This window comes from Melitaea cinxia, chromosome 6, assembly GCF_905220565.1.
Source record: "Melitaea cinxia chromosome 6, ilMelCinx1.1, whole genome shotgun sequence".
NCBI lineage: Eukaryota > Metazoa > Arthropoda > Insecta > Lepidoptera > Nymphalidae > Melitaea > Melitaea cinxia.
Window position 1 is genome coordinate 5,870,681 of NC_059399.1, and position 20,622 is coordinate 5,891,302.

General features: G+C 30.7%; 1 protein-coding gene across 1 annotated transcript in view; it reads right to left on the reverse strand.

Annotated features, from left to right (window-relative positions):
* Nucleotides 1–656: 656 nt before the first annotated feature.
* Nucleotides 657–20,622, reverse strand: part of LOC123654241 (bifunctional heparan sulfate N-deacetylase/N-sulfotransferase) — a 67,693-nt gene continuing 47,727 nt past the window's right edge. Inside the window, exons 10-14 of the mRNA XM_045590158.1 lie at nt 18,560–18,780; nt 11,363–11,518; nt 7,322–7,438; nt 3,595–3,774; nt 657–2,892 (exon numbers count right to left, since the gene is read on the reverse strand). Of these exons, the coding sequence (XP_045446114.1) occupies nt 2,670–2,892; nt 3,595–3,774; nt 7,322–7,438; nt 11,363–11,518; nt 18,560–18,780 (897 nt within the window). The 3' untranslated portion in view covers nt 657–2,669. The remainder of the gene's footprint in view (nt 2,893–3,594; nt 3,775–7,321; nt 7,439–11,362; nt 11,519–18,559; nt 18,781–20,622) is intronic.

Consider the following 20,622-nt stretch of genomic DNA (forward strand, 5'->3'; position numbering starts at 1 on the left):
TCTAAAGTTCTCCCGATAAAGGAAGAACTAAAGAGAGCTTCAAAAAGAAAAATATAAAAAGACACACAACAACAGACAGGGCTATGAGTAAATTTTGAAAAAAAAGGTGAGCTTACAGTCCTTTGGAATCAGAGACCGACTGAGAATATAATATGCCAAATGGCTGGACCTCGCAGGTTCTTCGGCTAATATATTAAGTTTGATCATGATATTTTAGTTAGTCGGGAGCGTTTCCGATCGACAGCTTGACCTGAAAACTGATTACCAATAGTTACTTCATTATGGTTTAATTATTTTGTTAAGAAACCAATTATAATAGTTAAATTTTCACGTGTCAAATAAAAAATTATTATGTACAATATGATACGATGAGAAAAATCCTGTAATTTCATAACGCCTTGACGTAAAGGTAACAGCTACTAGTTGTTGAGACATCACAAGTTCGATATCTGCGCAAGATAAATGCTTTTATAGGTACGAGTAAAAAAAAACAACGAGTTTTTTTTTGTAGTCTGGATGTTTGAACCACAAAAACAGGATTCTCATCCTAGAGTCCGTTGAATGTCAGCGTGGTCGTTTGATAATATAATTAAAAAATAATGTAGTACAGTGGTCATAAAAACTACAAACATATATTTCTATAATAAAACAAATCGTTAGTTTTTTAAATCGTTTAATAAAATAAGTGACGTATTAATTTCTTTTACATAACACATTAAGAACAGACATCCGCCTTCGGAAAATTACATTAAAATATAACAAATAAGTATACCGGGGCCTCTTTACTTCGATTTTATTTTCTTCAAAGTGATGATATTATCAAGGGAAAAATTTAACGAGCTCCTGAACCTATTTCGTATTACGCAGCGAAATACCGAAGTATCCTGCCGGAAAACTTAATTTGAAATGAGACTGAAATACTTCTGATGACAAATAATAAGTAAACGCGATTACGATTGAAAATAAAATTAAAAAAGTAAATTAAATTTACGAGCCCCCAAAACAGATTCTTGGTTCCGACTATCCTACGGTAAATTAATTCAAATGAAACATTTTTGAATAATAATTTACACGATTACTATTAACGTAACGAGTCTCTAAGAAATAATATTAAGGCCATTTTCTACATAATCACTCCGCCATCCATCATAAACTTCGGAAGTGTAGACATAAATATCTAATTCTATAAAGCTTTGTCGACGTAAACAAAAAATGAAATAAAAATAATATATTTATAATCGATTTACATAATTATAAAAACATTTTACATTATATATCCAATTATTTCTTTTCGTTATGTATAATATATTTTTTATATTAAAGTATCTATAATTTGATCGGAGAAAAGTTTTTTTTTACAGGGGATTTAAGTACCAACATCTATTACAAATTATTAGTATTGTAAAGTCTGTTCGAAGACCACGCCGTATTTGCTCGTCGATAAATTCTTGCGTATCAAAATATATTCCAAAATACACTATTTATTTCACTGTAAGGTCAGTCGTACTAATTAATATAAAACAAAAGTAAATTTCGGTAGCGACGTCACTATGTGACAGCTGCTAGTTAGCGCTGTTCCTTTCTCTCACTTATGAAAAGAAAAGGTACAAAGAATACATTCCATATAACAACATATTTTATGCTACCATAAAAATGAATACCTTTAAAGGTTACAGGGGTTCGAACAATGATCCGCTTGCGCTTAATCAAATATTTCTTCGTAAAAAGAAAACTATAAAAATCTTACCATAGGACTAGCGTCTTGTTCTTTACGAAGTATAGTGCCATTATTGAAAAAAAAATTGTGTGTGTGTTTCTGTGTACATTTTGTAAGTTATTATTTGTAAGCGTTTTTTGATTTTATAGCTGTCGTTGAATAAATAAAAACGCACGTTAAACACATTCACATCAGCAGACATACAAAATAATAACTATTAAAACTTAGAAAACAAAATGAGTTATTAGTATAAATGGCACCGAGGGACTACAGTTTTGAATATAACTCTCCTAGATTATAAAAGAGATACGTACAAAAATTAACTATAATGTACAAATAGCATCAGGTACGTACATATAAAAATACTAAAGTAAGCGTGTCTGACGTTCGCGTAGAACGAGTTCAATCTGATAGAGCTACCGACGACGTAAAAACAATTTCATTTCGTATTACAAGTTCGTTCGATTCTTTTCGTCGAGACAACTCGTTCTAACAATTTCATCTTAAAAGATAAAAAATATCATCTCGTTAGAGGTGCTTCATATAAACATAATCAACGTATAGCACCTACACCGATACAGGGACGTATCGGGGCCGTTAGTGGCTAAGTTACAAAAATCGGGCAAGCAAAGTTTAACATTAAAATTCACATGAACACTGAATACTTACGCTAAAATACAAAATAAATTTACGATCTACATCGAAATAAACTTCGTAGAACTATGATTGTTTACATTAAATTATTTTTTTTAAATCACTCTGAATATATTACAAGATCCGATAGACAAAGATAACACTCAACAAGGATACTATCACATTTATACATGATAAACTTTACGTATTGCGAACGTCCACAGTTCATAACTTTTTACGTTATTTTCACGACACAAACTTTTATCAATCCGTGAACGATTTTTTTGTTTCTTTCCAACCTTTTAGGTTGAAAGAAATGCTATCCACTTGTGGTGAGTTCCTCTTTGAGCCACTGGGGTACTGGTCGGCCGAGTCTAACGAGGAGTTTGGATAGAGCCGTGTTGTGAGGGGAGTAATATCTTCTGAGGAATTTTGAGGAACGGTCTTCCATTGGCGGGTAAATCCGACCCTTCGATTTACCCAGACATTTAGTTTTCTCGCCACTCACCGCTTGACAGAAGAAACCCTTCTTAGCGTCGTACCTGGAACAATGGGTTTATATAAAGCTCTCGACTAGCAACGGCTTCATAAGGGTGCTATTTGCTAATAAGAAAAATGCGGAGTGCACTCAACAAATAAACCTTGCAATATGCTAAGTTCCAGCAGGATTTTAAAGAAGATTTCGTTTTAAAAAAATACCATTTGATTTTAAGTTTGATTTTCTAAAATTTTTAACTTTTTGAACCAAATTTTTAGCTTCCGATGATATCTAATACAACACTTTCGATATAAAAGTATTTATATGTGTTTAAAAGATGAGGATTATTTTCTTTTATAGTATTCTTACTTTGCGTCGAAATTCTTAAAGGAGCGTATTGTGTCTTAGAGCACGATAAGTAAAGCAACAAAGGAACAATAGATAAGTTCATCATCTAAGAAATTAGATACTATAATGGACTCACACAAAGAATGTTTCGATAAAATAATATATGTTTTAAGAAAATTATTAAAAATAGAACTACACATGCATTATTTCTAAAAATGAACCTTTTGTTGCGTAAATTTATGTACTTTTCACATATTCTTTCCTTATTATCTAGTGTTAATACTATAAATAGACCCCTTTCAGCATAATATCGATAGAGCGTTCTTTCGCCCGTACGACAGCAAAGGTTACTTAGTAACATCCATACAATAGCGGCTTTAATAAAGTACATTGAATACTTAGGAAAAAACCAACTTACTTAAGAAGCTTGTTGTAGTCCAGATGCGGTATTTTTAGGAACTTTTGTAGTATGTTCATAGCGGTTGCTGGTTCAGTTCTTAGCAGTGATCCGTCTAGTATGTGTATTTGGTGAGCGCTGTACTCCGCCAGCCAACGTTCTAGGTAATGGCTATATTTCCCCGGATTCAAACAGCGATTCCTAGTTGTGATAAGACAAAAAAAAATATATACATTATTTATTATTAACGCTGTTAAGTTAATGAGATAACGTAAATGTTCTTAATCATTTTATTATTAATATAATATTAAATAACTTTTAAATTATACGAAAATTGTGGTCTAAATACCGCCTATAGTGAAGTTAATTGGTTGACGTAAATGTTACTAATAATTTTATTATCAATATATTATATTAAATAACTTTTGAATTAAGATTATGTTCTAAATCCGCGTATAGATAGTCTTACTACAGCCGTAAAAAATGTTTTTTAAAGTGGAAAGTACTGAAAAGTAACTAACGTAAAACCGTTGTGCCTAATAAGATGTAGAAAAACAGTCGAAAAGAATCACTCAACTTTACAGATCATTAGTGCATCTAGTTATTATTTGTTATATAATGACTATGATATAACGACACGAGATGTCTAAAAGTAACGTACTTTCATTACATTGCTATAAGCAGGCCAACACGGCAGGCAGGCATTCATTATATTAATAACGAATATTCTGGAAATTTAACCTAAGGTTGTGTTTTAAGAGTATACATAGTACATGATGTTTAAAAAAAAAACCCAGAGTAATAGAACTAGCATGTCTTTAGATATAAATAGGGAAAGAACAGAGAACAATACGTAACGATCTTCTTTTGTAATGATACAAACAATTGGGTGGGCTTTTGGCGACAGGTAGCAATTAATATTGCTTTATTTTTATATTTTGTTATATTGCGTATAGACTTTGTTTAGACAAACAAAAATACTCTTTATGCTATTTCACTGATTTCATAAAAGGAGGAGGTTCTCAACTCGACTGATTTTTTTTTGTGTGTCATATATATAGCTCATAAATTTTTACCTGTTTTTTTTAATTCGAAAACTAGTGCTTATAATGTGCCCAAATTGAAATTTCCTTCGACGAGTAGTTTTGAGTTATCCCTGATGACGCGTATTTAACTGACTCCGACCATTTCGTTGACTTTTTATTCTATTACTAGTCAAGGTAAAAAAAAGGAGGACGTTCTAAATTTGCGTGTATCATTTTTTTTAATATGTATGTTACCTCAGAACTTTTGACTGAGTGGACCGACATAAACAATTTTTGCTTTAATCGAAAGCCGATGTTCTTCAAGTGGTTACATTTAAATTTAATTGAGATTTGAGAAGTACTTTGTGAGTTATATTTAATATTGAGTATGTACCTGATTGATTCGTTTTTTCGTCACCGTACGTTGTATTATAACTTATAACTTTTTACTGGCTGCACCGATTTTGATGTTTGTTGTATAAATTAAAAGCTAATACTTGTCATGTGGTCCCATTTAAATATGATCGAGAAATAATTAGTTCTTTTTGAGTAATCTTTGATGACGCGTATTTACATGACGGTGCGGGGACGGGCTTGTGGTCCATGTGGTCCCATTTAAATATGATCGAGAAATAATTAGTTCTTTTTGAGTAATCTTTGATGACGCGTATTTACATGACGGTGCGGGGACGGGCTTGTGGTCCATGTGGTCCCATTTAAATATGATCGAGAAATAATTAGTTCTTTTTGAGTAATCTTTGATGACGCGTATTTACATGACGGTGCGGGGACGGGCTTGTGGTCATTCATGTTCAATACTTTCTCACGACGCCTATTTATCGGAATATAAGAAGTAATTTTTGAGTGATCTTTGATGATGCGTATGTACGAGACGTTGCGTACTTTGTCGCAACGCCATCTATTTGATATCCAGTAAAATTACTTCAGTGAATATCGATCAAATGATGTTACATGGCCACATCTACTTTAACGTAGTGAGCTCTACTATCCACTAGAGTAGCAGTTTATTATTTATAAATAATTGATAGAAATTTATGATAAAAATTGTTTTAATCGAAACCTGATGCTTGTCTTGTGGTCCCATTTTAATCTGATCAAGATCTGACGACTACCTTTTGAGTAATCTTTGATAACGTCTACCTACGTTGTGTTACTTGTCGATATAATTTAGTCGGTTTTTTTTTGTTTGCGAGCAAACAAGTATTAATTACACTATTTAAAACCAATACATGTATTAAAACTCATTACAAGTGTACAAACAACCTCATTTAACGTAAAACATAAATGATAATGATAAACGGCAAAATCGTTCAGTCGTGAATGCATTGCTTTGTAGGTAGATGGTAATATTATTCCCCTTAATCGCGAATCGATGGCTTTCAATCCAGCGTACATTATCATTCGTCGAGTTTATTTTTTAATCGATAGCCGCTTATGAATGATAATTAAAAGTTATTATAAAAAAAAAAATAATAACTTTTTTAAAGGCGAATTCAACTTTATGTGTAGTTTTACGTCGTGGTTTCACGCTGTTTGATTTTGACAGTTTCGTTTTGTCCTGTTCAAATGTAGCCATATATAAATATACATATAAGGAAACTGAGTTTGGAGTTTATCCATTACAAACAAACAAAAAATCATATATTACCTCATTATAATATTAGTATCGACAATAATTAGAGTAGAGGAGTTGACAAATGAATGAATGAATTATGTATATGATATATATATATTTTTTTGTTTAAGCCTTATTGATACGTTAGACATGCAATATTAATATCCATACAATTTACGATAATATTATGAACAAATTATTTTGCATGCCTCCAAGGAGGCTGCGCTTTACTCTCACAAAATGAAATATACGTGAAGTGCTTACACTCAAACCACTTATATTTTTATAACAATGCACAAATATGCTATAACACAAATATGCAATATGCTATATACAAATAAAATAGCAGTTGAAGTCTTTATTGAATACTATTATGTAAAAGAATCGATTAAATAAATATTATGTCGGATGTCAACATTTTGGATGTACGGATAATAGCAAAAAACGCGAGAACAACTTGACCAAATAAAGCTGTGTTTTTCCTATTATGTCTGTAAACTATGCTACTAACTAAAAATTCTATTGAATATGAAGGCTAAAATTCTTAATTTTTTACAATGTTTTTAAAATTTCATATGATACGAATAAATCAGAGCTATCTGAAAGAACCAATTAACTAATTGAACTTATTATCGTTGTACTATTGATCATTAGTTCCTAGACAAGCTACTAGAGGGCGCTGCTAAGTATGAGCTGCAAACAAAGGTTTTAAATGAGTGCGTGAAGACGTGCACTTTTGGTTTTTACAAAGAGTTTTAAATATAATCCATATTCCGTTTTTAAAAGCATGTGTATAAGAAAGCTGCAAATTATTTCAATAACAAGAAAAAGAAGCTGTAGTTAATTATTATTTCTACGCTGACAATATAAATGCCAAAGTTACTTTGTTTGTTTGTTTGTTTGTTATATGTTTATATGTTTTGTTTGTATGCTTTCACATATAAACCAATACACCGACTTTTGTGAAAATGCTTAGGCTTGGGAAAGGATATACGCTACATTTTATTGCAAAAAAGCTTGTGAGAAAGAGAGAGATTTTTGCATTGGTTTGTTAATAAAATTGAAATTGGAATAGATTAAGACTTACCTTAAATCTCGAAGTAGCTTCGGACTTGAGTCGTTCGCTGTTATGACCGTATGGAAGGTGTAATTGTTCGCAACAGGGTCCCCGTGCGAACGTATGTGCTGGTACCACGAATACGCTCTAAGGATAAAGGTATAATTTTTTAACGAGAATTTAATATTAATTTATTATACTTGCTTTAATTTAAAAAATATTTTATATAATAATTTATATTTTAAAAAATAATATGAAGCACGCAAATAGCTTATGCGAGGATATGATTTACGAGATGGATTATTAGTATTATCCATGACGAGTAAATTTTTACTATTAAACAATTTTTTTCTTCTTTCGTTTCATTAACACAATTTGTTTTAATTTTATTTGGTTTCATTTTATTATCTTTGATTTCAATTATATTCTGTGCCTGGGATACATTATTTTGCTCTGTTTTTCTATAAGAGATGTGCGTAAATAAATAAATATTTTGCCATGTATAATATTTGCCATAATTATAATTCTCGCTTATCCTTGCCAATATAAACTTACTCGTTATTCATTAGAATTCAATTGATAATTTTATACAATTTATTATTTACGTCATTTACGTACACTAAATACTTGAAGATTGTTAGAATTTCTGTAGAACAGTTAAGTTTCATAAGATACTTTCAATGACTATTATCATAAGCCGTTTAGATTCTAGTAATTTAGTGAATATTACTTTACAACTTTTGGTATATTGTTACTAATTTCGATATAATTAAATTTATCGTGGAGGAGCATTAATTGTACAACTTGGTGAGTAGTTCATCCGAGTAGGTTCATGAAATCTGATTACTAATACTAACGTTGAGAAATATACTAAGCTAAGATAATTGACGGCTGAGGAAATTTTCCAAGAAATATAATACACTGAAGAAATTGAAATGCGCTAGTAGTAGCTTGAAATTTTCATTAAGGATTTTTTGTTACAAAAGTGACTTGAGTAATTTATTGCTTGGTTTAATTAGTTCTGTACAAATAACAAATTGTCAATTATGAGTGACTTGGGTTGACTTTTCTATCTATATATTAAAAAAAAATTGTGAACACTTTAACGTCAATCTTCTGACAAAGTTAGAGAATTACTTTGTTTTAAAGAGTAATTGCAGTTTCTTTCCGATTCCGATTATTATTAAATTTTGAATAAAGCAATGTTTGATTTTGAGTCATATAGTGAACTAGTACCTAGAGCACTAGTGTAATATAATATGACGATAGTTATTGTTTCAAATTGGTGTAATTACGAAATAAATAAGTATGTTTAAACGAGAATTTGGACAAAAGTTGTATGTATTTTTCTTTAAGAAATTTTTACTGGCTGGCTTTGTTTATTGACATTATCAAGAAATCCGTGATAAATGATATTTTATCACATTGTATTTCAGCAAAAGCTTATTAAATTTCTTAGGTTAGTATAATTGAAATCAACAACAAAAAAATAGCGAAAAAACCAAGTCAGGAAAGACAACGCAGTTGATAAATAGTAAAAATAATATTATCACGGTAACAAATCCTACAGCGAGCAAATAAAATACGCAAGTGAATGCAAAAACTTCAATTAGATGTGTCACTTTACGTTAGAAAACTAGGATACGGGTGTGTACTTACTCTGGGAAATGTTTCAAGCATTTTACTATGACTTTCAATTACCGTGAAGGATAAGTTGAGTTCATTTTACCCCATATTATATACTTATCATAAACGAACTGAGAACTTGTTCCGAGTGTGTTCTCGAGTAGAAAATGCATTATATATTTGAAATCGATTATGTTTAAAGTATGCAAAAATGAAATACTTTTTCTAACTAGATGACCGGCGATCTACGTACGGTGTTTGTTTACGTGAATGTACCGATATTTACTTATTAAATTACCTTTTATTTAAACCTTATTTCGACAATAACCAGCCCAAACAATATTCTTATTTGGTACAGTCACCCGGATAATACACGTGTACAATTTCACAAAGACAGATAAAAGGTAATATTATACAAAGATATAATTTCGTAATTGAACTCTGAAGCTACTGAAGAGACTTAAATAATTCATTCAACGTAAATAACAATTAACATTATCGAGAAGTTACGTAGACTATAACAAATAACACTGATTCTTAGAAGATGTAAATTAACCGTAATTGTCAAAGCGAGTGGAACCATGAAGGACGTCATGTTACTTATAATTTTAATCATAAAACCGAGTAACGAAACACGAGGCTTTAAGATAAAACCACAAAATTCCATACACATTATTTCCATATTATGTTATTAGCATTAAGCTATTGTTTTATAAAATAAACTCAAGGCTTTGAAGAAATTTGTTTCTACATTTTTATATAAGATTCAGTAGCACAAGACACGCTATACTCTTTGTCTTTCATATGGCGGACTCTCCTCCTCCATATGCATTTTCTTCCTATTATATTCGTTGCATTAAGCCACACAAAGTAAGCAAGTTTATTGTCATTTGAAAACAATATTATCACAACAGTCAGTGTGACTAAAGTATGAACATCTAAAGATTAGTTCATGAATATTAACAAAGATTAACTAAAAAAAAAATAAAGATTATTTATGAGGCAGTCGGTGTAATCTATCCCTAATGAACATTCTCATAAGAAATATAGCGTTACGAATAAAGAAGGTAGCATTAATTGCCTGTTTAGGGAGTGATACAGTGGGACCAAATTAACCAGGCGTATTGCGGTAAGGCACTAATTTCCTTCAGTTCTTTACAAATGAGTTTTTTCATACAGACGGTCGGTTAGCTCGGATATTTATGTTGCTATTTACTTGAACCTGGATTACCGCAGGAAAACGAAAATTAAGTATTTAAAGCACGTCTTTTGATACGAAATTTTATGAAGGCAGTATTTCTCGTAGAAATCTAAAAATTTACGTCATACAACCTGCGGAATGCGACATTTGTTCTGTTACTTTGAAAGAAAGTGAGCCTTTTTAAAAATATGCAGGGAATGCAAAAACGTTAAAGTATTTCGTTTATCTGTAATATTCACTCTCCTACATACAAGCTAATGATACTCAATCAAGAAACGACTTACGGTATAAATAAAAATACTGTATCATTTTAAACATTGCCATTGAGAAATTCTCTCAAAAATAAAATTTATAAAAGTTCCTGTTAGGACCGTTGACAGATTTTTGCAACGACAAAATATAACAAAATTTGATGAAATCAAAGTTTAGGGAAATCATAAACCTGTAATTTGTTTATTTATTTACTTTAATTTCTTGAACGTTACGAAAGACAATAAAAATATACGAAGAGAAAACAATAGAACTCAGTCAATCCACAGAAATTATTGTTAAACTAAATTTAAAATGAATTCGTAACTAGCTTTCATATTCACGGTAATTTGTAATTAGTGTTAATTACCAAGCAAAACAATTTATAAGCCACGATGCTACGTTACATGCTTTGACGAGTAGCTTAGCTTATCTAATAATAAAAAATCAGATCAATACGTATAGAATTTTGCATGCTTAGAAAATATGATAAAATTAGAAATGTTTCACGTTCGCACATTGAACGTCAAAACAAATCTCGTCATCTTCGTAAAATCGTGTTTTGCGTTTGTATATTGTGAACCTGATACATATTCTAACTGAACACTACAGGTTGTAATAATAGATATTGACATCAAATAATGTATTACATTCTGAAACTGAAAACACTACAAGACTAAAATTTTTTTTGAAACCTTTTAATAATAGAGTTTGAGACGAATGATTACAAAATATCAGTAAGGAAAATATTGTGTATCGAAAAATTTCAATAATAGATAAATATTTAGTATAATAATTATTCATATGAAATAATGTTAAAATTATCGTAAATTAGTACGTCTGAAGACGTAAAAAATTATAAAAGAAAGTAAATCACAGGTTAAGAAATATAACAAAGAAAATTATTTTAAACCAGACTATCTAACTAATAAACAAATATTTCGTAATGAGTATAGTAGTAGTTCGTATGTAAGAAATACAGAAAGCAACAGTACCTTTTCGACGGTGAAATAAGTATAGCGATTATCTTCGCGTTCGGCAGAAGTGCGTGAGCTCTCCGCGGAACGAGGTCCCCGTCGAAGTAAGTCGCGGACTTCTCGAACGTTATCAGGGTGTTGTTGCTTTGACTCGGAGGAAAGAAATTTAAGTACCTGGTATAAAAAGAAACAAACATGTGAAAATATGTACATTTGTTACATACAAGTTGGAAAAATTGATGTTTCTCTAGCTGATAAAGCTATGGATGTATAAGGGTAGAGGTAGAAGTTTATGATGTGATTTTCGTACATCAAACTCCACGTTACCTATCAGACATTCATATTTGCAGTCTGTGAAACTAAAAGTCATACAAATATCGTCTTATTTATTGGGCTGAAACTTATACGCCTTGGAAACTTATTTTATGTTCTGCTGATAAGGTCATCAATAACTATCAGAAATTTGTATGCGAGGTAAATTTTATCATAAGTCATTGAAACAGACTTTTAGCTTTGTATATTAATTTTTCTATATTCGAGAATTTACACGGACCTATGCAGGCAAAACCGCGAGGCACAGTTTGTCATACAATACAGACCATTTAAACGTTTCCACGCTCAAAGTTCAAGCTCAAGTAAAGATGTCTGTAATTCTACCTACAATTAGAGAAAATAATTCGCTAAGTTCAACTCTCAGCGTCTCAGAACTTATTCTGAAATATGTTTATATTTGCTCAGACAAGTCATCTTCGGTTAAGATATGACTCTTAATATTTTATTTTGGTCTCGTAGTCGTCCTAACTAGTTATAATTACTAATTATTATTAATTAGTGTCTAACCGAAACAGGTTTTTTTGGCCGAACACGAATCGATGTGGACAACGTTACGGTGTGTACTGAAGTCTAATGTATTTTTAACCGACGTCAAAAAGGAGGAGGTTTCTCAATTTGACCGTATAAGTATATTGTTTGTATGTATGTTTGCAAGTAATTTCGTCGTTTATGAACCGAATTTAATTAAAAAAAAATTCTTGGAAATACTAATGGAGTTATACCAAGGGTGGTATATGATGATAAGGAAGATAAGGAAACCAGGATCTGATGATGGCGTCCAGAAATCGAGGGGAACCTTCGGAAATCATAGTGACGACTAAGTCGTTTGTTAATTTTTTCGTCTTATTACGTTGTATTACTTGTCGATGTCATTAAAGTCGGTTTCGTTCGTTGCTTACATACAAAAAATAACACTTATTTTGATATCATAAAGTTTGTTTTTATAATAATTTAAAGTTAATAATAATATTTACTACTTGAGACCTAGGCCGGCGGCGTTGGGCAGGCAATGTTAGCCCAACATCGCACGACATTCGACAAACACAGTTTTGGCAAGGCCGAAATTTCAGCCCATTTTCGCTGAAAATGAAAATAAAACCGTAACTAGATTTTTTGCAGAAGTTGGCTGAAGCTGAAACCAAAATTTCTTTCCCTACGCAGCTTCATCCGCGTGGATTGCAGTATTTTCTATAGCCCATGTTCTTCCAACAAAATATAGCCTATTTAACTCAGTGATAATGTAGCATTCTTATTGTAAAAGTATTTTTCTCGTTTGTCTTTAAGATTGTCTATTATAAACGAACAAAAAATCCAATAATTCCTCTTTATAATATAAATAAATAATAAGGTTAGATTATGAAAAAAAAAAAAAAACATTAAAATTGTAATGACATTTACGATCAAAAAAAAAAATAAGATTACATTGTTGATTGTTATCGTGATATTATGAATAAAAATTGTGCTGGAACATTTAAATAACGTGCTTATCAATAATTCTTTTTATAACCCCGACGCGACGTTTCAAAAATTTTACAGCGATTGTCGTTGTCGTGGACAGGTGTGTTGCGTTTAAGCTTTTATTTTATTAAACCTGTCTGACGTATGTCTGACTGACAAAAATAATAACGTGCGGCCATGTAAATTATAACACAGAAATAAAATCATGTCTATATAACTTGTTAATGTCCATTGTACTGGAAGAGACATACATAGAAAAAAGGAATGGAAAGTTTTGGAAATAATATCTGTAAATAAACATGTCTATATAAATAAAAATCAGCGTTATATTGGCAATAAAGTTGGGTAGTGAAGTAATTTCATACAACTTATGTTTTTCCAACTCAATAAATGGTAATGGTTACATTATAATCATTGTAAAATTTAAAATAATTTAAAAACCACCATATACATTTAAACAAACTCTTTAATAAATAATCAATCGGATAAAGCAAATTATAAATATAGATGTACTATGTCTAATTCGTACGCTACGTTCGCGGAATATAATTTGTAATCAAGAAAAGGAAAACGACACTTTTTCTCCAAACATAAATTATGTATAGCTTCTAAATTGGATAATTTAAATAAAACTCTTTAAGAACACAAAAAAGAACGTTCAGGATCCATCAAATTATCGTCTAAGAAAGTTGAAAGTATTTTAGAGGCAACAATAAAGCGGTTTTATGATCGCCATTTTGTAACCGGGCGGGTGTCGGGCGTGGATCGATGGCAGACATTAAAATGGTACCACTGTCACAAGGTTGCGTGCACAAATTACAACCGCCTACTTCGTCCTCGCCAAGCTGACTCCACGCGAAGAGCGTTTAACCTAACATTAATAGAGACCTACGTTTTACTTAAACGTTTTTATTTTAGTTTACGTACATTTTGACTGTTGCAAAGTTTTATTTAACATATAGTCTCCGTTCGGACGTAAAGTTGTCGTTGATGAAAAGAGTACCTGCAGAGAGAGTTCTTTGCAGATTCTTCGCTTCAGAATGTATATTTCGAATTTGTGGTAGCTTCAATTTTAACTATAATTAATTATTTAAAACAAATATAATTTTTATTTATAGAATGACGATTGAAAAGTCATTTTGAAGTCTTTTTAACCGACTTCCAAAAAAGGAGGAGGTTCTCAATTCGACTGTATTTGTATGTTACATCAGAACTTTTGACCGGGTAGACCGATTTCGACAAATTTTGTTTTAATCGAAAGGTGGTGTGTGCCAATTGGTCCCATTTAAATTTATTTGAGATATAACAACTACTTTTCGAGTTATATCTAATAATGCGTTTTTACTTGACGCTTTTTTCGTCGACCTACGTTGTATTATACCGCATAACTTTTTATTGGATGTACCGATTTTGATAATTCTTTTTTTGTTGGAAAGGGGATATCCCTAGTTTGGTACCATGATAAGGAAACCAGGATCTGATGATGGAATACCAGATAAATCGAGGGAAACTCTTGAAAATTCGCAATAACTTTTTACTGGGTGTACCGATTTTGATAATTTTTAATTTAATCAAAAGCTAATGTTTATCATGTGGTTACATATAAATTTTATCGAGATCTGATAACTACTTTTTGAACAATCTTTGATAACGCGTAGTTACTTGACTATTTTTTCGTCGATCTACGTTGTATTACTCTTCGATGTAATTGAAGTCGGTTTTTTTTTCGTTTGCGAGCAAACACAATTATTAAATAAAGACACTTTTGAACTTGAATTCGATTTTGACGAAAATTCCATTTATTTAACTTTCGTAGGTTCGATTGTTTTTCAAATAGAAGGCTCTTTTGTGTGAGTCTAGTCAGGCTGTATGACTGTTATATTATTATATATTTCTTTTCTTTTTTTCTGGAATATTTTTATTGTTACTTCTGTTATTTTTTTCTCATTATTAAGTTTTTTTCTTTTTTTTTTTTACGTGTCTATCTTTCGTTGATTTTTATTTTATATTCTCTTTTTATTAAGCACATTATGTTCTTGTGGCGTTTGGCGTCTGAAGTCGCCGATGCAGGCTCTGACGGAAGAGCAGCGCCTTAGCAGTAACAATTTGCTGCTAAGCAATGCTGAGGCAGAGACCTGGTTGGCCTTCTAACTTAAATGTATTATTAAAATTTTAAATGATAATGGCCAATAAAGAACTTTTCTTTCTTTCTTTCTTTCTTTCTTTCTTTCTTTCTTTCTTTCTTTCTTTCTTTCTTTCTCTTTTTTGTATTTTAATAGATATTTTCACGATGTTTGGTGTTTGTATTCGTGGATCGTTCTACTATACCTTAGATAGTTTTTGATAATTATAAGGATCGTAACACTTAATTGGGAAAATATCGGCTAAATCGCAGTAAAAGATACGTTTTATCAACCGTGGGATATTTTCAACTTTTTGTTGTACCTATTTATAAAGAAAACACGTGCAATTAAATACGTGTAAGTTGAATTAAATCTAAAATATCTCTAATATTGAAGTTAGTTATCTTGTAACATGACATAATAAAATTATTACAATAACAAATAACTCTAACGCGATTTCATCATAGAAGTTGACAAGTTCAAAGCCATATACAACTGACATTTTGTCAGAATGTAACTGTAAATCAGAAGGTAACAAATTGACGTTTGTCATGTTCCCCAAAGTTAGCCTCTGTGACATCGTACGAGTCAACGAGTCAAACGACGTTTAGAGGAGGCGTTATTACGAATCAAACATGCGAGCATTTATTTCCTAAAGGCAATTTGCGAATTCTATTCACTGCTTCATTTTGCTAGATAGTCAAATTTATTCATGCAAATACATTTATGTTCTTATTTGAATATAGACTGTACTTATACAACAAACCGTTGTCAGTTCATATTACGTAACACATTTTTGGGCGCTATTGATTTTGATCTTTCTTCCAGTACATAAATATAAGCGAATGTAAAATTCCACCGACGAGGAAAGGTAAAGCTGAGCTTATCCGTTAAAGAGAAGAATTCAAAGTATTTCTTTAAGGGTAGATGTTTTCTTACGTCGCAAACGGTAAATATATATTTAAAGTTAAAAACCAGAGGCACATACTTGCCTATTTAGCTTAATGCTTTATTTGTTGTTATTTTATTGTAAAATTACAGGATAGACTGATAAATATTTACAAATTTTCTTTTAAATTTATTTCGCATAGAATTGATATATATGAAAAAGCATAACGGTTTTAATTGAACGGTTTTCAAATAATGAACTTTTTTAAGTTCTTTAAAAAACAGTTTGCATGTGAAATACTATGCCATATAGGTAAATAACAACGAATTTGTTTTAAAGTGTATCGAATGCCTGTACTGAAATAACGAAACTCTTTTTAATTGCAAATACGCAATAGCATACAATAATTTGTTATATTTTTCTTTTTAAAATAATATTTTATACCCGATTAAAAGTAAACAGCAAATATCATGTTTAATAAACACTGATAAAATTTAATCAATATTTTTAGTCTTTTTAGACGCTTGGTTCGCGACTACACATAGACATGTTTTCTCACACATTCAATAATTTCGCCGTGATACGTGAAAACATACAAAAATTATCGTTTTGAAATGAATATCGATTACAAATTCTCTCCAAAATATCTTAAACGTACATACATAATTGTTTCTGATACAGTTTTAATATAAGCATATATTGTTATATTATTTGCAACTCACTAGCATATTTCGAATATTCCCCCAGTCTTAGGACGAAATATAATCTTGACAGGACATAATATAAGTTAGACGTTCTAATAAAGTCCGTGTACTGTACAACAGACGTACAGGCGTCGCTATATTTTATTCAGGCGCTTACAGTCAACGCTCACGTAAATCTGGCTATTTGTCTTTATTATATGCATAAAAATGGAAAAGTCCTGAGCGAAATGCGAAGCACGTCAGCTAGTGTAATGTTAAACGTACCAAAATATCATTACAATTTTACGCTATATCTACGGTGATATCGCGATCAACCGCATGTCACATACTTTAAATTTAGATGTGTAGAGAAAAAAATGTAATAACTTAAATAAATTAAAAATAGTTTTTTAATGTGATTCTAATGTGCGATTTATTATTATACTACAATTTAATTTCGTATATTTAAATCTAAAAATACGCCAGACTTTGGATCTCGTATTAGTAGACATTAATGTAAGAGATATTTTTACTACGTTTGAAAATAAACCGGGTAGTCAGGCATAAAATATACGATGTAAATTCACAAGAATATTGATTCCTTTTATATGAATGGTAATAATCGCAGTGTAAATATGAGATACGCTTCAGCCTATAATATCCCACTGCTGGGCATAGGCCTCTATCCCCATATAGGAGAAGGGTCAGAGCTTAACTCACCACGCTGCTTCAATGCGGGTTGGCGTATTAATAAAATTGTAAAGAAAAAAATGAGAAGGACTAACAAAATTGTAACTCCAAGTTTCCGATTGCGCAAAGTAAACATCTCCTTTCTGGGTTATGGTATTCTTGTAAATAATAATATCCCACAAAACAAATTTTGCAATTGCCTCAACATAAATTTAAAGTTTGTATTATTCGGTGCAGGGTAACTTATGTAGTTGATAAAGATGTGTGGACTTAGTGACCCTGTATTTCATGCAAAATTACTAATTTTTTACTAAAAAGCACACGGTTTATATATTATTTTAAAAAGAACTGCCGAGTTTCTTACCGATTTTTCTCTGCAGAACCTACATTTCAAATCGGTGGTAGCTTCACTTTTAAAAATAATAATCACTTAAAATATTTAATTTCTTAAATGAAGATTCTAAAGTGCTTTAAAAGCCTATTTGAATAAAGTAATTTTGAATATTTATTTTAATAACATCGTTACATCACTGCCATCGACGGAATATGAATAAAAAAATAAAACTAGCGATTGCAAATCTATTACTAAATGAATGAAACAAATATAAAAAAAGTTTATAAATTAAAATAGTTAATTAGAAATAGCATGAAGTATTTTATTCGAATCCGATTGCACGAGAGAACTGCTGTGTTTTATGACTTACACAACTATTGGTCCAATTTGATTTTTTGAATAACTATCAATCATAACAAAAAATGATCATATTTTTATACGTAGTTTAAAACTGCTGGATTGAAAAATGGTTGAAAGATTTTTATTTTTGTGACGTGTACGAGTATTTGCATCTCTCTGCTGCGGGGTATCAGTAAAACATAAATTCTAAACTATACCGGATATACTTTTGTAAATACATATTAACTAATCAATTTACTTTTACGGTACTTACCACGGTTGTGATTTTAAAATTCCCGATATTTCGGGGAAGTCCAGTAAGTGTCTATAAGGACCGTGTGAGTGTAAAAACTTTTATAAACTCACCAGTCCAATCCCTTCAAATAGTTGTTGTTATTGAAGAACTGCAATTCCTCGTAAGTTGTAGGACTCGGCAAGTTGGGTATTAAAGTTGGATGCATAGCAAGGAATGTATAAAGTGCTGTGCTGCCAGTCTTCTGCGGTCCTATTACTAATATCTTCGGTAAGGTGTCGCACCATTTGCTCTTCGACCAAATCCGTCTATGACGTATATCATCGCAGGGATTCTGTTAACAAAAGAATAAGTTTGTACACTTATAAAATATTAGCTGATCCAATCAAAATTCTCTCCACTGTTGTTCACGTTGATTTTTGGAATTTCTCACTTCTGAACATTTTTTTAGTTTTATCTCAAATGTTGTTGGAATTTATTTTACCATGACGAACATTTAAGAATAAAAGAGCGAAATTGATCTAACTGCATTGAAGTTACATATTTACCAACAGATAACATAATATTATTCTGTACCTATATGTATAAAGTTTAATCTAAGGATACGGAGTTATGACATTAATCCTATAAGTTTAATTATGAAAATTGTATCGGTAATATATTTCTGAAACGAAATATTAATTCGGTTTCTGCCTTCGATGTTTTAAAATTAATTTAATATCGTGTTGTGGCGTAAGATACAAGCAACTTTTTGATATAAATACATTTATGTTAAAATATTAATCCACGGCTGAGAATTCATTTGTATCGTACAAAAAAATATGTAATATTTTGTGAGCCATGGTCACATATTGAGTATCGAATATGTAAGAATCACCAAGGGAATCAATTCTGAAAATTGAATCAGCGGGCGGTTTAAAAATTGCTTCAGTAAATATGATGGAACGTAACATTTTACCTTCCGTAAAAGTATTTCCTGATTTTGAGACACGTTTTTTATGAATAAAATTAAATTTTAACGCGTTTATACTCAGTATTATTCAAATTATTTTGTAATAAATAATAATATCATTTTGAAAAATAAATACCATTTTTATTAAATACATTTTGACACGGTGAGTCAGCATCCAAAATGTGCTTCTGTATCAGAGGTTTTGAAGGAATTTACTGAGGCATTTTGTCCCGAAAACTTAGAAAACGTTTGCTCCAAATATGATAATATTTATGTATGGATTTTCTTTAAATATATATAAATACGTATATCAATCAGGATACTTAAAAAGCACAAGAATCAATTTGCTGACTTTATCAACAGACGGTCAAATGTGTATGTTAAACATATTAAATATACAATGTTACGGTAGCGGTTCTAAGGCGTTCCGCGTTATTAAATGAAAGGGCTAGCCGGCCCATAAAAAATAAACTCTGCTGTTTATTGTATACACTCAAAATTTATTATTACATAATCTCATTATTGTTAAAAAAATAAAAACGAGTGTGCTTTAGACCACACGACTGAAGTAAAACTTTCTATCTTCACTAACTTATACCTCCCTTTCAACTTTCGTTCGCCCCGCCCGATCACATTTCTCATCACGCATTCACCAGCTTACTCCTCAAGTCAAGCGTTCGTAAAGATGTTTACTTGAAAAAATGAAAATTCTAATAATGTGTAAAAGAAACAAAAACGTGATTGAGTAGTAACACAGTTGCCAAGTTTACATTATATAATTATGGTATATCTATAGAAAATAATCTATATCTTATTTGCCTTTGTGTCTTACAATGCTCCTTTAAAAAAAAAAACGAATCGTAAAATTTATCCTTTAATACTTTTTACTATTCCACTTATTTTTCCTTTATAACAAGAATGCCGAATTAAAAAATATTCGTTTTGTGAAATATTGTTTCAAAATAATAAACGAAATAATCTGAATTATTTAAAAGATCGCGAGAATAATGCCGCATAAAATATTAATTAAATTTTCAAATAACGAGTATTTAATCGCAGTCTTTAAATTACTTGATAATTGATCATAGATAGTTAGTAATAAATTGGTAATCGAAGCTTTTTAATAATAATGATTACGGAGTAACTAAATACCGAATTTCATATTCGATATTTAGTTTATTATTATTAATTTTACATTATAATCATTTCCGTGGAAATGTTTAG